Source organism: Cygnus olor, chromosome 1 (assembly GCF_009769625.2).
Source record: "Cygnus olor isolate bCygOlo1 chromosome 1, bCygOlo1.pri.v2, whole genome shotgun sequence".
Taxonomy (NCBI): Eukaryota; Metazoa; Chordata; class Aves; order Anseriformes; family Anatidae; genus Cygnus; species Cygnus olor.
Window position 1 is genome coordinate 223,292 of NC_049169.1, and position 18,588 is coordinate 241,879.

An 18,588-nucleotide genomic window follows, 5' to 3' on the forward strand; every position below is an offset into this window, starting at 1 on the left:
CATCACCGGTGAGGCTGAGCCAGGGGGATCGTGATGGGCCTCCCTAGTGGCAGTGACGGGAAGGTGGGTCAGTCCTGCTAGCCGTGGGACTGTCCAGGTTGCTTCAGGGATTGTGTAATTCCTGGAGGTTCTTGGTTTTCTTGTTTCCCATTGCCTTGTGCTGCTCCTGAGCTGGAGCCAGGAGAGTGGAGGAAGTGCGCATGATTGCAACAGGTACAGGGCAGCTGGGGTGTCTGTGCAGCCCTACATCTGTGCCTGCAGGGCAGGGCAGTGCTCGATGGCAAGCTGGCTCAGCCTGGTCCATGGCATTGCCCACGCGCCCAGGAACTGGGTGTTTTGCCTGGCTGCACAGCCATGGGTCTGTGCTGCTGCCCACTCTGCAGGGATGCAGAGGTGCTTGCTGAGATGAGGGTGCAAGGTGTGGGGACCTAACACTCAGATTTACTTGTCCTTGGGCTGTACCACCTTTGTGGGCTGTGTTTATGTGCAGTTGTGCCCAGGGGTGGTATGGGAAGATGGAGGGAACAGCTGCATTTTCTGACAGTCTGTCTGTGGTGGGTCAGGCACTGGGGTCTTGTCCCTCTCAGCTGCGTCCTCACATGAATCCAACCCAGGCATTTTCCTCTTCTGCGTCAGGGGGCTGGGCGTGTGGGGTTGGTCCTTATGCTGTTGGCTCTGCCCGAGGGGCTGGTGAAGGCTCAGTGACTTGTGGGACAGGCGGAGACACTGCTCTGTCCAGTGCACACCTCCAGGCAAAGTCGTCTGTGGCCAAACTGGTCCAAAGGTCTCTGCAAGGCTCTGACTCCCAGCTCTGGTTGCGAGGGTGATTTCCAGGTGTTCCCATCATTTTGAGGGTGGTGCAGTGCCACCAGTGGGGCTCTTGGCACACAGGTCCATCCCCGGCCCTGCTGGTGCTGTGCAGCTGCATGACCTGCAGGCTGGGCAGGCAGCAGGCTGCTGTGTGGGTGCAGGATCGGGGAACCCGACCGGGGTACACAGGGCCCTGCACGTGCTTGTGAGAGCGTGTAGCTGCGGTTACCAAGGTGACTGTGTTAAGTGATGTTCCTATGGCTACGCACCGCTGGTGCTTGGAGTTACTGCGTGGGGAGGAGGGGGGCAAAACCCCCAGGATGCTGGTGTTTCTGGGTGAGGCTGTTCTCATTGCAGCAGTTGCCTGGCTCCAGCTCCAGAAGTGCCTTCCTGTGACGACTGTCACACACCAGGGGCTCTGTTGGGCTCTGCAGACCTGGAGGGCCCAGGGCTGTACTGGCTGTGTACTGCCTATGCCCAGCTCTGTGCCCAGCAGGGAAGCAGACACCCCCTTGGGATGGGCTTGGAGCAGACCCTGCATGGGGAGGGGGCTCTGGGGACACCTTCCCTGTTTGAGCAGCAGCCACTGCATCCCTGGTGCCCTGCGTGAGCAGTGCCAGCTCCCATGAGTTGCCCTCATGGCACAGAGAGCCTGCAGATTCCAGCTGCATTACAGGGCAGTAGGTTCTGCAGGCTTTGAGGTCTTCAGCCACTGCTGCCCTCCTTCAGGCTCTGTCCCTCCCTTAGGTCAGGAACACCCCATGTGTGCCACAGGGACAGGCTGGGACGCTGCGCCTGTGATGCTGACTGAGCACATGCTGCACTGCAAAAGGTGAGGGCAGCCAGGGAGGAAAGACAGCAGCCCCTGATGCTTTGCTGGGAACTGGGACAGATATGGAAGGGGGCTATGGGACAGGAAAAAATGGGGACGTGCCCCATCTCCTCTGATGGGGAAAAGCTTGGGGAGAGCAGTTGGAGAGGGAGAGGTCACATCTGGGAGGTGGTTCTCCACTCTGTATTACCCTGGACTGAGCCAGGTTAGGGGGGCTCAAGCAACTGTCGTCACGTGGGCTCTATACTGGTGGTGCTGGCCATGGCTGGGGCAGCTGCTTACATCCTGCTGCTGCTGTGGGAACCTGGAGTCCTGCACAGAGACATTCTTCCTGAGGCTGTAAATGGTTCAGAGCCCAAGGATTGAGTCTGGGATGCCCCAAACCTCAAACTGCCTAAGGTTTAGCTGCTCTTATGAGAGACCTGGACCTAGCTGGCTCAAAGAGGGTGGGGAAGTAGCCAGGGTGCAAGCAGCAGACTGTGGAGATATGTACTCGTGACGCAAGCCTGGATTTCAGAGACCACACAGAGGCATGGACAAAGGTTTTGGTGCCTCTCTGTGTGCATGTGGCAGGGGACAGCAGGACAGCTATTAGGGACAATGTTTGGGAGCCATGGCACCGAAGCCTCTTGCCCAAGGGCTCCCCTGTGAATTGCCACCTCCAGGCACTGCAGCTGCTTCCAACACCCACACAACTGTGCAAGGACAGTTCAGAGGTTCCCCTGCCCTCTGCTGGGCACTAAGGCACAGGTGAGCTCCGGTGTTCCTGGGCATGCACTGCTTTGGTGCCGGATGCTGCTCCTTTTCTTTCTGCTCCTCACTGGGGTCTGCACCACAATGCTGTTGCCCTGGGAAAGCCAGCACTGGTGCAGCAGGTCCAATCCCAGTTGTTGCGGGAGTCACACTTTAATCATCTGCACATCCCCAGTGACCCAGTAACCCTGGCAGGCTGAGAGAAGGAAAATCAATTGGCAGTAGAATTACCCATTGAGCCCTGTAGGACACAGGCCATAGGCAGGCTGATCAATGAGCGTTGCTCCCCGTGCGCTCTCCCCTCTGCCCTCTCCCTTCTCTCATTAAATCCGTGCATCTTAATACTCCATCTGGGGCCACTGCAAGCATATACTCCTGTGCTCCTGTCACCCAGCCAGGCACTCTCCCTTGCTCAGTCCCTGGAGTGAAGACCTCTCTCCGCTCCTTCTGGCGGCTGTCCCAGTCTTGTGCAGGCTGGCCTTCTGCTCTTGGCGCAGGAGATGCCATGAGAGCTCTCTTGGATGTGCTGTCACCCCTTTGCTGGGCACAGGTGAAGAGCAAGCCCTAGTAGGTGAGGGCAGCGTGGCCAGCACTCCTCTGCTGTGCTGGAGACTGTGGCAGCAGGTCAGAGGGGCTGTGATGGCACTGACCTCCCTGCCGGTGAGGTAGATGGGGGCTGCAGCCAGCAAGGGAGGACGGCTAGGTTTGCCACCCCACTTTGACCTGCCTGCCAGCGAGGGAGGGAGCAAGCAGCCCTCCCAGCTGGTGTGCAAAGCCACTACTGGGACAAAGCACCTGCGTGGCGCTTATCCTGCACATGCTGTAGCCCAGCATGGGGTGGGCGCGGATGCAGCCCAGCCTGTCACAACATGGACTGAGGATGGGGCTGCATCCAGTGCCTGCCCCTGCCCACATGGGGCGGGGACACGCTGGTGCCTGGGTCATTGCTGGAGGACATGGGCAACAGTGGTGAAGGATGAGGCTGAGCTGGTGCAGGCTGCTTTGTGCTGCCTGTCATGTGCGACTGGGACGGAGCCATGGCAAACAGCCCGTGCCCAGGCAAGCCATGAGGACGGCTCTGGCTCTGCTGTGCCCTGCATCTGGGCAGGCCCTGGGCACAGCAGCAGGTGACCAACCCAGGGTGGCCTGTGGGAGCCCCAGCACCCTGCACGACGTGCTGCGCTCAGCCCTGCAGTGGGGTTGAGCAGCGCTGTACCCCCTGGCCCCATCCCCCCCGTGGAGGCCCAGCCTTCCGCAGCGCTTGCAGCCATCGACCACACGCTCCAGCTGCAGCTGCAGCCACCCCTGGTAAATCAGTAACTAGCTTGTGTGAGCGAACGGCACTGCCTGTCCCATGGGCATCGCCAGCCAGGCGCAAGCGGACGCTCCCCAGTTCTTTGAGGTGAGGGCTGACTCGCTGCAGTGGTGTGGGAGGGCTGGGCTCTGAGCAGGGCTCTTAAAGGTGACCCTGGGCTCCCCAGCTCTGGGGGGACTCAGAGGTGATGAGGTGTGCAGGCGCCGGGGCTGGATTTGGTACTGCTGCAGGAGCGGAGCCGGGGGAGCTGTGGTGGCTGCTGGAGCTGGTGCCAGCCGTGGGCTTTGGAGGGGCGAGCGTAGCCTGGGGCTCTGCGGCTGTGCCATGGATCTGGCAGGGCAGGGTGAGTGTGGATGGACCTGCTACCCTGTTCCCAGTGCAGGTGGGTGGATGTGCTGCCCTGTCCCTAGAGCAGCTCTCTGGGTGCTAACCTGAAGTGTGTACCTGTTGGGCCTTCTACAAGAAGCTCTCCCCTGCAACTGCGACAGCCCCAAGGCGTGGGGCCTCTTCCCAGTGCTCCCAGCAGCGATAGCACTGTGTGCTCCTCTCCACACCCACCAAGTAGTGATCCCCTGGCAGGACACTGGGTCTTCCCCTAGCTCCTGCTTGCAATGGTGGTGCCCCCACCCACAAACCCCGTGCTGCAATGGGGGCCCTGGAGCACCAGGACCTGGTACAGCCTGTGCCCTGGTGTGTGGCCGTGGGGCACAGTTGGAGTGTGCATGTCTCTCCCATAGACCAGCACCAAGAATTCCCCAGTCCCTGGGATGCTGCATGAGCTGTCGCTCCTGCCATCTCCCCCAGGAAAGTGGCATTTGTGCTAGAAAGCAGCATCTGCAGCCTCCTGTGATATGCCCCAGGCACAGGCAAGCCTAGGGACATGGTGAGCCAGGTGCTCCATACATGTCATATCTCTGAGACATGTCTGCCTATTCCTCTAAGGGCCAGGCCTGCAGGAATCACAGTGTTGCTGGGCATGAGAGTGGAGGTGAAGCCTGAGCAGTGCTGAAAGCCTTGCTGTGCATGGGAAAGCAGGCACTGGAATGGGAGGAAATTTAACTATGATTCAGCCAGGGGGAGCCTGCCCATCCCAGGCAGGCCTCATTGCTAGCTACAGTAGGCTGGTGTTTGCAGGTTTCTGCCAGTCAGTTTGGCTGGGCAGCAGTTAATTCCTTCAGGTGTCTGGCCATGATTCCTGGATGGCCAACAAGCCCTGCAGAGGAAGGCTCAGGTGGTTCCACTTTGCCCCCATGCTGAGACTTGTAAGTGCTCTCTTAGCGTGGAGAGGTAGCTGCTGATGCTGTTGAGGTGTCAGCTGCTATTATCCTGGTTTCGTTCCTTGCGCTCCCTAGCAGACTGTTTGAATCTGTGGGACTGCTGCATGGGCCGGAGCTGAGACCTCTCTGTGATGCATGGGTGGGGGGTGACAACGGCTTTGAAGCCCAGCAAGGCATGAGCCATGCGGAGGGCTCCTTTGGAGGTGCATTGCTTTGTGTCCCTGAGTGTGACTCCAGCCAGTGACTGGTGCAGTCCCTGGGACTGGGACCCCGTATGTGCTGGGGCCCCTCATGAATCTGCCATTGTCCCAAGTGCTGCAGCCCCGTGTCTCTGGGTTAGGGGTCTGCCATGCAAGAGGAGACTGCATAAGCAGCACTTTTTTAGCCTGCAAACAGGCTAAAGTTGTAGTGTGGCTCTAATTGCTGCCTGTGATGTATATAAACACTTACATAAACAGAGGAGGGGAGAAGAGCTGTGCAGGCTAGCAGACAATGCTGACGCAGGAATAGGGTAAACTAGCCATGCTTGTGTGGGCTAGAAATTAGGCCATTGCTAACCATAACAGCAATGAAAGGTCTGAAACAGCTTTCCAGGAAGAGGAGAGAGGGTGAGAGGAGGCCTGGAGGAAAGCGTTTGGAAAGAGTGTTTCAGAGTTGGTGCCTGTGTGCCAGCCCTAGCCCTGAGGACAGGGAGAGCCCTCCCTCAGCCTAGCACTGGGCAGCTGTGGCCCTGCAGGGAGCTGGGCTCTTGTCCCAGGCTGCAGGACCTGGTGCTGACTGACAGCGGGCCTGGGTCTTTGCAGCCCTCCCTGGGCTCCTCTGGCAACCACTGCTCACCCTGCCAGCTGGGCTGGGGGATAGCAACTGCCCGGCTCCCTGGAGGTGCCACTGGAGCAGCCCATTGCCCCATCCCAGGAGCAGTCTGGGCTGTACCCCCTGCTGTCCTGTGCCCTATTTTCCCCTTCCTGCCCTTCCCATGCCCTGAGGCTGCTTGTTTTCTTCAGCCCTTGCTGGGTCCCACTGCTGGGCATTCTCCAGGGCCCTCCTTGGAGAGCAAGGGTGATGCAGAGGGCCAGAGCTCTTGGGGGAGTAACAGTGACAATGTCAGAGTGGTGCTCAGCAGCACGGCCTGGGAGAGTCCCTGTGGCACGGTTGCCCTTGGTGGTGGGATGTCTAAGTGGTGGCAGGGGCGGTACTTCAGATTGTGACATTGGGAGTGATAGAGAGGGGCTGGTGATTAGGGAACACTGTTCCTCTCAGGAAAAGAGGTGAAGGTAGTTGTACTTCACAACCTCTTGTCAGGGCTGTTGCAGAGTATTTGGGAGTCCAAATAAAAGGCTCTGTTCTGAACGTCATCTTTGGTGCTCCTGGTGACACGTCGGAAGCTCTGCTATGCTGGTGAGGAGTGACTTTCTTTGACAGAAGCATTACTGATTTGTTACTGTCACTATAAAATCTTCCTGGAAGATTTTATAACTCTCTTTGATGATTTTTCATCAATTTTTCCTGGTGTTGGAATAAGACTCTTCGGATTATAATTTCTAAGATACTCAATTTATATCTTTTTTTCAAGATAAGTGATTTTTTTTTTTCGGCAGAAAGTTGATTTAATAAGAGAAAATGAATGTGAATGACTCTGCAAGTCTGTAATGGAGTTCAGAGGTGGGGGTGGCCAACACATTTTTCCAGTCATTCACAGTTGTATCTGAAACATCATTGGGAACTAATGAGGTACCAGAAGATTGGAAAAAAAAGCAAGAATAATCCTGACAATTACCATCTGGAGCATTTAATTTCTCCCTCTATTGAAATAACAAGACAGAAAAAGAGGAAAGAAATAAAATAATTGAACAGCAATAATCGAACAGAGCTATAGCAGCGAATGACAGGCACTGGCTGAGATGAGTACTGCTGCAGGGCAGGCGGAGGGAGATTTGCTACTGAGGGGCCACAAGCTGGAGCCGCTTGCTCTGTGTTCAGCCCTTGTCTGCATTCAGGCCTGACGGAGCTGCTGGCAGAGCCCGTCCATCCCCTGCGTGCATCTGGTGATGCTTTGCCCTGCTGGTGGCTGCTGGCCGCTGGCCTCAGGAGCAGCCCCTCTGCTTGCCCATCCTGACCCTGCAGGTGGCACAGCCTCCTCTGTGCAGACCGGTGTCCCCCAGCCCCACTTCCCCTGCCGCAGATATCAAGGTCTCAGGCACTGTCTCTGGGCTGTTTGTGGGTTGTGCCAATTCCACCATGAGTCTGCAGGGTCCCTATACCTGCTGCTGCTTGGTGCCTGTCCTGCCCGGGACTTATGCTGCAGGCCACTGAGCTCTGCCGGGGCCAGCCATGCCCTGCATCTCCTGGCCCTGCAGTGTCCCCTGCGCTGGGCAGCAAGCGTGTGGGGACAGGCCAGCCCCCGGTGCTCTCCCCAAGGACCAAGGCGCTGCACAGGAGTGGGGCTACTGGTGCCCAACCAGGAGCAGTGCTGTGGACCCATGCTTGCATGGTTGTAGGTTTCTCCTCCTGGCCTCCAGCTGCTCCTCAGTGCTTCTGCCATGTGCAGACACAGCTGCTGGCTTCCCAGCTCTGGCTTCTCTGCTTCCTGCTCTGCCCTTTGTTCCACAGATAGTTTTGCCTGCTCCCTTCCTGGCCACTCTTACTCCTTTGTCTTCTGAGCTGCCAGAGATCTCAGCTGGGGCTTGCTTCTCGGCTGCTTGTGACTCATGGCCATTTCATCCACTTCCTCCCCTTGGTAGCCCCACCTTGTCCCCTGTGACCCTGATTCAAGGCTGAAGAGCCTAGCCTGGAACCCTTCACTTTTGCATTTTCTTCTGAAAAGCCTTTGTCCCAGACCCATGCTCTGCTCAGAGCTGGCATTTTCTCCAAAGCTCTGCCGTTTCAACGTGCCTTTACCCAGGGCCTGGACAGACCCCAGATGGGGAGCACAGGTGCTTTCCAGCACTTCAGCCCCTCCTCTTGCCCCAGTTCCCTGGCAGGGTGCTGTTCCCAGACCACAGGGAGCACACAGCAGGAGAGGTGCTGTTGCATAGGCAGTCCCCCTTGTGACTTTTTAGGCTTTCTGTGGTGCTGGGCAAGAACGTATTGTCACACCTTAGAAAGGGGCTGGTTAGGAATGACTGAAACTTATGTTACTGTGTGCTCCCATGCAGGTGCACAGGCTTGACCCATGCCAGGACAACACTGGGAGTCCAGGGGTGAGGGGAGCCGTGACTGCAAGGGAAGCTGCTGACCCTCTGTTCCTTGCCCTGGCAGGCAGCAGCATACAGTCAGGACCTGCAGATCTTTTGCACAGGCATGCAGGTGTGGGAAGGAAAGGAGGAGCTCAGAGACTGGCCAGTTGCTCCTGGGATGCTCTTGTTTGTCATCATAAACCCATGATTTCAGTTTTGGGGTTAGTGCCATGGAGTTGCACGGGTCTGCAGATGCAGGGTTCTCTGTCTGTCTTGCTTTCTGTACTGGTGCAGGACATTTGCAGCAGATGCTGCTCCATCTGGGAGAGTTGCTTGAGGCCAGGCTGCCTGTCAAGAGTCAGGCTCTCCCTGATGCCTGCCTTGTTGCAGTCCCTTGGCCTCAGGGTGGGAGGGCTGAAGGAAGCACCATTAGTCATTTCCTGGACAGATCCAGGCCATACCGTAAATCTCTCCAGCTCTCAGTGGTTTGGGGGCTATTTCTGTTTGAGGATTGTCATGTAGATTAAAGCTTTGAATCCCGGCCAGTGACGGACCGGACATAGTCCCATGCACAGTCCTGCAGAGCTCAGCCCAGCATCCCATCTGCTCTTGGCAGGACAGTCGCTGGCCTGTCCCTGCCTGGGAGCAAGGACTTGACCTGCCAGGCAGGCAGGGTCCTCCTGTCTCTAGTTCTCACTGACAGGCGGACTGGCAAAAATAGCAGCCTGTGGCAGTGGCCAGTCGTGTCTGCTCTGTGAGCTGGAGCTAACAGTAGCTGTGCCTGCCACTACTCCACCATGTGCACGTGCTTCTCTGACTGAGGCAGGTTCCTGGAGGGGAACTGGCCATCCATCCTCCCACTCCCAAAACCTTGGCACAAAGTCAATGGCACAAGAATCCTGTTGTCCAAATACAGACCAGTTTGGGGAGCCCCTGGCAGATGGCCCCTGTTCACTGCCTGATGAGCTGGTGGAGATGCTGCTGGAGGCTGAACCCCAAGGGCCAATCTGGCTGTTGGCGGGTGTGCACAGCCACATTGTGAGTGGTGACAGCCTCTGAGCAGGAGTCTCGGAGACCTCAGAGAGGGCAGCATTTAAGCACCTGCAGGATGAAGTTTGCAGGGCAAGAACCAAGACCTTTCCCTATAAAACCCTGAGATGGGCAAAGTGCGGAGCCCTCCATGAGTTGCAGCTGCTTGTATTGCTGATGTCCAGCCTCCCTCATGACTCCCTGCTTGAAGATGCGGAAAGAGCCAGGCAGGCCCTCCAGATATGCTGCACTCTGGGGCCTGGGCAGGGTGTGTGGTGGTAGTTGGCCCCTGCTGGGAGGAGGCCACCTGTGGGGATCCCTGCGTGGGGTGGGGCATCTCTGTAGGGTCCATGAGATGGGGATTCCCATGTAAGGTGGGGGTGGTCCTATGCAAGGCCCTTGGCGTGAAGATCCATGTTGGGGGGATGCCCCCATGAGGTCCCTGCAATGGAGCTACCTGTGGGGGGGGTGTGTCTGCAAGATTCCTGGGTGGTGGGTTGGGGGTTCCCCGGTACAAGTGTCCTTTAATAGGTCCCCAAAGGGGTGCCTGTGTGGAGCATGGGGCTCTTCTGCAAGGTCCCTGACACAAGGATTATTGTTGGGGGTGTCCCCACATGATTCCTGCGTGGTGGGGTTGGTTCCCCAGCGAGGGCCTCTAGATGGGACTCCCTGTGTAGGATGGGTGGGGGTCCCTGCATGGCGTGCCTGTGTGTGGTGTGGGGGTCCCCGCTGGGATCCCTGTCGGGGGGCCCACGAGGTCCCTTTGTGGAGGTTGGGTGTGCTCTGGTGGAGGGTCCATGGGGGGTGGGGGGCGCGAGGTCCCTCCGGGGGTGCCCTCGTGGTCCCCGCCGGCCGCACTCACCGCTTGTCTCCCGCAGGGCCCCCGGGCGGGCTGTGAGCGCGGCCCCCGGTGCCCGTGCCGGCCGCCCCGCCGCGCCGCACGGAGCATGCCTCTGAGCCCCGCCGGCAGCAAGCATGAGAGCCCGGAGTCGCCGCCGCCAGAGCCGCCGCCGCCGCCGGAGCGACAGCCCCGCGCCGCCGCCGCCGCCGCCGCCGGGGAGCCGGGCGCCGGCCTGCGGGAGGAGACGCGGCTCGACCCGGCCCGGGGCCCCGGCGGGCCCCGCTCCCCCAAGCTGGCAGCCCCGGCGCGCATGGAGGAGCCCGCGCCCGGCGCCATCGTCGTCCGCATCGGCATCCCCGACCTCCAGCAGACGGTGAGTGCGCGACCTGCCCCGGCCCCGGCCCCGGCCCCGACTCCCAGCCCAGCGCCGACCGGCGAGAGCCGCCGCCTCCGCGCCCCGGCGCCGCCCGGCACCGCCCGGCAAACTTCGCTCTGCCGCGGGCGGGGGCTTGGCCGGCCACGGCTCCGGCAGGACGGCTCCCCGTGGCCCGGCTCCCCGTGGCCCGGCTCCCCGCCGCCCCTGCTGCCGGTGCGCCGCAGAGCCCCCGCTCCCGGTGTCCCGCGGCGGGACTGCGGCGCTGCCTTTCGGGGCCCATCCCCGCCGGGGCGCTCCGGAGCGCCCGGGGCCGGTAGCTCAGCGGGGACGGGCTGCGCTGTGCCGCCTGCCCGGGCGTGGGGGCACCGGGGCTGGGGGTAGAGTGGGGCGCAGTGCAGGAGGCTTCAGCACCAGCACCGGTACCTGTACCGGCACCAGCTCCAGAAACAGCTCTGGCACTGCTACTGGCTGGGTACCGCGGAAGCGTGGAGCTGCAGCGCTGCGCTGGGAAAGGTGATGGCTGCTGGTGAGCCAGCGGTGCGGGCAGCGTGCATGTGCAGCGGGGCTGCAAGCCAGGTGTGAGTGTGCATGAGTGGCGAATGGACGTAGATGTGACTGCAGCAGGTTTGAGGTGTCCAGCCTGGGTGCAGTGCAGCCATGGTGTGTGCTGGGTGCCCCAGTGTGGGCACAACGGTGCAGTGGTGATGGTGCCGCAGGCAGGACATGTGTCTGTTGCTCGCCAGGAGCTGATGTGTGACACAGGAGGGCACTGGGCATCGCGGCATGTCAGCTGGGGTGGCTGTGAAGTGGAGCAGCACATGGGGCACAGGCGGTAGTTGGCAAGCAGCACATTTAGTGTCTGGCAGGCAGTGTACTGTGGGGAGTGGCTGTGACTGACCAGGGCGGTGTTGGGGTCACCTGGGGGCAAGTGCTTGGAGGCTGAGTCTGGTCAGGGCAGGAAGAAAGTTCACTGAAGGACTGCAATATCCATGGTTCTGATGAAGGGTGCTTGTTAGGGTGCAGTTCTGAGAGCAGTAGCTTGCCTGGGAAGGGATGGGCTGGGAGGTGCAGGGAGCCCGAGCTCAGGGTTGAGATGCTGTGGGCAGGAGAAGGGTGTCCTTGGGGGTGAAGCTGGGGGAGGTAAGGAGGCAGAGGGGACTGGGGCAAGCAGAGCATTGCTGCATGTGTGTGCAGGTTACTAAGGGATGTGAGACCGCTCCTGTTTGGTGGGGAGAGTCCCCTTTTGGAGAGCAGTGTGGGGGTCCTGCCTGGAGCCGGAGGGGCAGCAGCAGGGGCCAAGAAGCTCATGAGAGAACAGTGGTGTTGTGGCTGGGGCCTAGTTGCTGGCATGTTTGCCAGCACAGGCTCACAGGTGCTGTGGAGTGGCAGAGGCAGGTGAGGCCACACTGCTTTTAGTGTCAAAGAACTGGATAGACAGTCTGCTCTGGAGAGGAGAGTCCTTGTGCTATGGGAGGGCTTCACTCTGCTTGCTACTGCCTCAGCCTTGCTGCAGCTGTGAGCAAGGCTGTCAGGGACATGAAGTTTGCCTCTTCCCTTCTCCACTGTGTTAGCCCTGACACATCAGGACTTCTTACTTCGGCTCCAGCACCCCCATTCCCAAGCAGATGCAAGGACCCAGGTCCCATCCTGCTCCAGCCCTCACCGCAGACCTCATTGTGTGATGCAGAGTGGGACAGAGCCTGAGGACTGTCAGTGAGGACACACTCTGCAGTTTGCAGTGGTGTCCACCTCTCCACTTCTCCGTTCCTTGGGCACAGCTCCATATTTCCCTTCCCCATCATAGACATTTGGGTCATGTTCCTCCCCATGGTTGGAGGGTGCTGCACTGGCACTCGGCAGCTCATGCTCCCCCTGGTGTTTCTGGTAGTGAGAGGGCATTGCCACATGCTTTGTCTCCTGGCTTGGACTCTCTCCAGGTCTCTGTGGTGCATGTGGTCAGTTTGTGGCAGTTCCTGACCTTGGTGCAGCAGCAATGTTGCGTACCCTGGCAATGCTGCAGCAAGGGAAGAGGAGATCTGAGGCGCAGGCATCTTCTCACAGATGTCCTTCCCCAATTTGCCGTGTTCTGCCTGCCTGGCTCTACTGTGGCATGGCCCTTCCTGGAGGCCTGGGTGCCAGCTGGCTGGGAGGCTAGCACCAGCCCTGTGTAGGTTTGCAGGGGGTCAGTGTCTGCACCCCTGAGGGACCTTGCAGCCTGGATGTAGAAACCAGGGCTTGGTCTAAGGAGAGGGGAGGGTGTCCTGCAGGCTGGGATGGGACACAGGATTTTGGTGGCACCTGTGGGAGGGGCAGCCAAGTGCTGACCCTATAAAGGGGCCACTTCTGACCTCCTCTGACCTCCATCTCCTCTCTGGACCTCTACAGAGGCTGGGTTGCACTGAGCCATGGGGCATCAGGGATCAACCAGAAAGGAGAGGGTTTCTTCCCTGGTTACTCTAGGGAGAGGGCAAATATGAGAAGGGTGGGATGCTAGCAGGGATCACTGGTCTCCGCAGGACCATGGTGCTGACAGCAGGCTTGTGTGACAGAGGGGCTTTGCTGATTGACCTCCAGGCCTGAACACCCCAAGGTGACCCCATAGCCTCCTCGCACAGGAGCTTCTGGGCATGGGGTCTGGTGTGGCAGCCACAGCCTGTGGCTGATGAGCCATGGGCTTTTCAATAACAAGCTCTGCTCTAAGGTGGGGATTGTCTCTTTCAGGATCTTTAGTGCACAGCTTTTCAGTATCAAGTAAGACTCCATTAGCTGCCATTGGACTTCAGCCAGAGAAAGTGCACTTTATTCAAGTTCACGTCTCTTGTCAGGGATGGAGCCTACAGGTGGGCTTTTAGACAGTGAAGTGGCTGACTTTTCAAGTCAAGCTTCCCAACTTTCTTGGATTCATCTCCAAGCCTCTTTTAGGTTCCTTTGCAACTCTATCACAATCGGCTGAAAGCCTTTGAATTCCCTGTTAGTGGTTTCCATTGTTAGGTGCAAATCTCCACCTGAGGTGGTGATCTGGAAAGGTACTCTCTTCAGGCACATTGCTGTTTACTCTTAATGATGGGTCAGCACTTCAAGTTAAATAGTCTGGGCAAGCTGCACTAGCTCTGAGCTCAAGGAAGAGAGGTTAAGCTGCCCTATAACCATACAAACAGCTGGAGAAATGGACCCTGGGGAACAGGAGGGTCAGGACACTTTGCAAGATGTACTCTGACTCTTCACAGACAAATCCAGCTGCAGAGAGCAGGTAGAGATGTGGCAGAGAGAAAGGTCCTCCTGCAGTACCAAAACCAGGGGAGCTGCACTGGGATGGAAAGGGAGAACATCATAATTACTAAAAGGAGACTCCCCTTGTTGCAGCGCAGAAGAAGCTGGTGGCATTCCCTACCATGCACGAGAAGAACTCTGCTGGAGCTGTAAACAGGCTATAAACACCTCAGTGTGCTGACTGACAGAGTTTGCAAATGGCTCTGCTTTCTGAAGGGCGGAGATGCCACAGGGAGTTGCAAGTTTCCCAAAGTCTGTGGGTATGGGACAGCCCTGCAAGTGTCAGGGTGATGGGCTGATGGGAATGTGGGAGAGGATGGTGCTCAGCACTGCTGGCACCAGTGCTACTGCTCTGAGGAGTGCCTGGGGCCGTGGTCAGGGGCTGCATGGTGCCCTGCAGTTTTGGCCATCTTGTGTGCTGCAGGAAGGTCCTATGTCCTGCCCCTGGCAGGCAGCTTGCTGCTTAGCTGGGTATTTTTCATGGTGCCTCAAATTTCCTGTCCCCTGTTCCACTCTGTGCGGCAGCTGAGGCCCTCAAGGCAAGTATGTCAGGAAGGGAAGGTTCTGCAGGATGGGAGCATCTCGTTGCTTCAGGAGTTTTGTGTCCTTGCCCCTTGCCCACCCTTCCCACTAGCAGTGTCCAAAGGACTTCCTAGCTCTGAGTTTCAGGATCCCCTGTGCTGGGGGTTAAGTTCTTTGGGAAATGTCTCCTTCCTGCCCACTTCCTGTGGGGTCCACCATGATGGGACCCTGGCTTCTGATCCTCCGCTCACTGGGCTGTGGGTGCCATGATCCTGCAAGCAGGCTTTGGGCACAGCAGCTGTGATGGGGGTGGCCAGTCTGATGGTACCCCTGGGGCAAGTGAATCCGGGTTATCTCATGTCACTGGCCTGACAGCAGGTACCAAGGACAATTAATGTGGGGGCTCATGCTGAAGCATAGCCTGTGAGATGCTGGAGTACCTGTATCCTGTGGAAGGAAGTCCTGTAGGTGCCCAGGCAGCAGGGTCTGACATGTCCTTCCTGTGCTGGCATCTGTCCTGCAGGAGGGCTCATGCCTCATGCAGGGCTTTATGGTATGTCAGGGACTGACGAGGAAAGGTCCCACAATGAAGAGCAGACAGTGGCCTCGGATATGTGGGGTCACCCAGCTCCATTTGTAAGAGGCTGTTTGAGAGGCCAGGCATCTCTTTTCTTTGGAATGAAGTTGCTCATTCTCCTCCATGGCTGCAGAGAAGGCTCTGCTCTGGTCCCACTTTGCAATTACTCTATACTCCAGGATAATATTTTCTGGCTTGTTATCTCCTTAATGCAAATGAGGGAAGAGCCTGAAAAACAGTGCACAAAACATTGATTCTTCTGCTAAGCCAAGGGAAACCAAGGGATAAATTTTCCTATTATAAAAGAGAGAGAGGCAACATTTTCCTGAACTTCTGCTTAGCCAAGGCTGATGGTAAGAAGGAAGACTGTGAAGAGGTGGTGTGGTGGGCCATTTGTTTGAGGTTTGATGCGAATTCACTGTGCCAGGAGCATGCGAGAGCGAACGCAGGTCATCCTGCAAGCATCACCAGCTCTGTCTCTGCAGCCTGGTGAGGCAGGGATGTGGTGGCCCTGAGCTGCAGCTGGTTGAGCCGCCCACCACCTGACAGCAGCATGGGACTGTGCAAGCCCTGCCTGTGCCCGCAGGGAGGTTTGCTGCAGCCCTGCAGGGCATGATGCGGGGGCTGCGGGCGCCTCTGCTGCTGTGGTCTGGACACTGCAGAGGGGCCGTGTGACAAGGGACACTGGTTCTGACCAGGTGGTTTGCAAAGGAGGGTTTTTGTGTCTTAAATAAGTGGCCTTTTCTGTAGAATATGCCACTTGCTTCGAAAAGCAGAGAGGTGGCAGGGGATGTAGGAAATACCAGTGGACACATTTGAGCCAGGGAGTGCCACCACTCCACTGCTGCGTGCCATGTCCGCTAGTGATTGCCTGTGGCACAGGTGGGACTAAGAGAGGTAGGTGAAGAGGTGCTGCCGGTTTCCCCAAACTGGCATGACAGCTATGGATGGACATTCAGCAGTTCGTGTGCAGTGGCTGTGGGGGCCATGGCTGTGCTGTGTGGGTGGGCACAGCAGCAGACCTGCCTGCAGCCTGCTCCAGTGTCCTGGACAAGCATGTCCCCCACATGTGCTGATTCCCTGCAGCTACCTGCAGGTGCCACATGCTAAGTGATGTGGTGCCAGCTGCAGGTGTTCAGAAGACAGAACTGCTGAGTTTGTGGAAGAAATTGGTACAAAAAGGATGAATGAAACCACTCTTAACACTTGTTGTGGGTTAGTCCCATAGTCCCCAATCCAATAGTGAAAATCATAGTGAAAATCTGCTGGCATGTGTGCATTATATAAACTACTGTTCTAAATCCATGTTGCTCCTGGTGTGTTAGCAGGTGTTGGCAGGACGATAAAAGCTTTCTGGGTCCAAGCTGGCAGGGGTCTAGGGCAGCATTGTGCTCTGGGGCACCCCAGTCCCCTGCAGAGCCCTCCTAGCACCAGGGCTATAGCAGTTAAAGTACAGACTTTGGGTAGATCTGCTCTATATGCAATGTGATATGAATCCATGCAGGGTACCGCTCAGTTGGAAAGAATCCCTCCTCACCATCAGCTGCTGCTGCACAGGAAAATACAAGAGGCTTCAGTCATATCAAAAGAGAAGGAAGAACTGCCTGGTTGGTGGTGCAGTCTTTGAGCAACAGTGTGCAGTGGTGTAATTAAGGACTGCAGGTGCTGTGCTCATGAGGGGGCAGAGCCAACACAGTCCACATGCAGTAAATGCCAGTGGACAGTGTGGCTAGCAAGTGCTACTGTCCTTGCCAGCACCAGGGACCATCTTCTGGTGGTCTGACACTTGTTGGGATGCTTAGGATGCTGCCAGCTGCCTGTTGTGTGCCATTCCTCTGTAGGGCCGTGACTGGGGAGCAGCCCTGCCCGAGGGGGAGCAGCCCTGCCCGCAGCATGGAGTGGGTGGGCAGGGGCGAGCAGGGTGCTGCAACCCAATGGGGCTTAGCAGACCCACAGGAGCGTAGGGCTGCTGCCCTGGGTCCGTGTGCTGTTGAGGGGGTGCAGACAACCCCAGCATTTCGCTGTCCCAGTGCACACCTCCAGGTGCTGTCCCGCTGCCGGCTCAGCTGCGGTGGAGTGGTACAGTGTGAGAGCTGGGCTGGTTGCAGCGGTGTCTGGTGTGGAGTTCCACATGCTCGTGGTCCATGCTGTGATGGTGTTTCACCCCATGGGCCCATTTCATATGGGCAGGGAACTGATATGTTATGTGATGATTCCTGAGATAGTAATTTATTTGGAGTTTGATAACCTGGAGAGCTCCCTTCCTCCTTCAACCCTGCTCCATGTGAGCTGCTGGTGCACACTGGTGCTGGCCCTTGCATTGGCAGGGGGTGTAAGCACGGGCAAAGCAATGAGGAGGCTGATGTGCAAGGCCCTGAGGATCTTTTAAAATTGGTAGAGCTTCTCCTCCTCATCTGCCTGCTCCTGCATTCATCCTGTGGCTGCATATCCTCCAGGAACAGCCATTTCAACTCAGCTTTTGGTTGTGTATTGCTCTGTGGGAGAGGGTGGTGGAGACCCAGGATAAAATTATCCAAAACACCTACAAGATTTATGAGATTATAATCTATTTTTTAACGAGACAGAAGCATGCTCAAGCTGATTTTTTTTTTTTTTTTCCTGAAATAGATGTGAATTGCAGGTCTGTATCATTAAAATGTTTGAAAACCATACTGATTGCCCTAGTATTGTGGTAGAAGTGCTTTGGACATAAGTGCCAACCTCCTCTGGGTGCCCATAATACAGAAATAATCCTTGAAAAGTGCAGGAGTCCTGCAGCAGTCATCCAAGTCCCCTCTGTCTGCAGTATGCACTGGTGCTGGCTGTTGGAAGGTGCCTGGGTACATCCTATGGGAAAGGTACCTGGATACATCCTATGGGAAAGTGTGTTCTGCTGCTGCCAGTGGGCAGTGCTGGCTACCCCCTGTATGTCCAGTTGCTACCATTGTTGTCAATACAGAGTGAAAAGGCACAGGTTTTCCACAACCATAGAACCACAGAACATCTTGGGTTGGAAGCGACCTTAAAGATCATATAGTTCCAGCCCCCTTACCATGGGCAGGGATGCCACCCACCAGATCAGGTTGCTCAGGGCCTCGTCCAGCCTGGTCTTGAACACCTCCAGGGATGGGGCATCCACAACTTCTCTGGGTAACCTGTTCCAGTGCCTCACCATTTACATTTTCACTGGAAGCAGGGAAAACTCGTTCCAAGGAATCATGGCTCAGCACATCACATAAAAAATGTATATGTAGAGATAAGAGCCGCTTGCAGATGAGCGGTACTTAGGAAGTGGCTAACTATCAGAGAGCTGAAGCTTATTGAAATAGCTCAGAAAAATTTGGAGGAATGGCAGTGTTCAGCTGATGAGGCTTCCACCTGGAGATTTCCAAGGGTTTTTCTTCTCCATTGTGTGCTGGGAACTCTCTTTCTTTCCCTTTTTAAATCATGTTAAAACCAGACCAAGAAGCTGCTGTAGGTTAAAATAACATTTTTCCTCCACTGGCTCTAGCCTGCAGCAGCTTCCCTCATCAGGTCCATGCACACTATTGGAGCCAAGGGAGGAGATGGCAGCAGCATTTTTGACTTTGACAAGTCTGCAAACAGTGTCCTTGGTGCGGAAAGTCCTTTCTCTGTCTTCTGGGTAGTGTTCTGTTGGGTCTGGTGTATTGCCACTGTCAGAAACAGTGACAGCTCCTTCTAGCCCTCCAATTCTTTTGCTGCCCAGGGCTATGGGGCAGGTCTGGAGGCCAGGATGTGTGCAGCTGTGCTCAGGTCTTCATGCCGGCTGTGCAGCACCAGCAACGCCGT

The 18,588-nt window shown here is 57.2% G+C and overlaps 1 protein-coding gene across 1 annotated transcript in view; it reads left to right on the top strand.

Moving 5' to 3' along the window:
- The window catches only part of SHANK3 (SH3 and multiple ankyrin repeat domains 3), a 385,179-nt gene that overhangs the window by 13,112 nt on the left and 353,479 nt on the right, over positions 1–18,588 (top strand). Inside the window, exon 3 of the mRNA XM_040544765.1 lies at positions 10,095–10,406. Coding sequence (XP_040400699.1) covers positions 10,140–10,406 — 267 coding nt within the window. The 5' untranslated portion in view covers positions 10,095–10,139. The remainder of the gene's footprint in view (positions 1–10,094; positions 10,407–18,588) is intronic.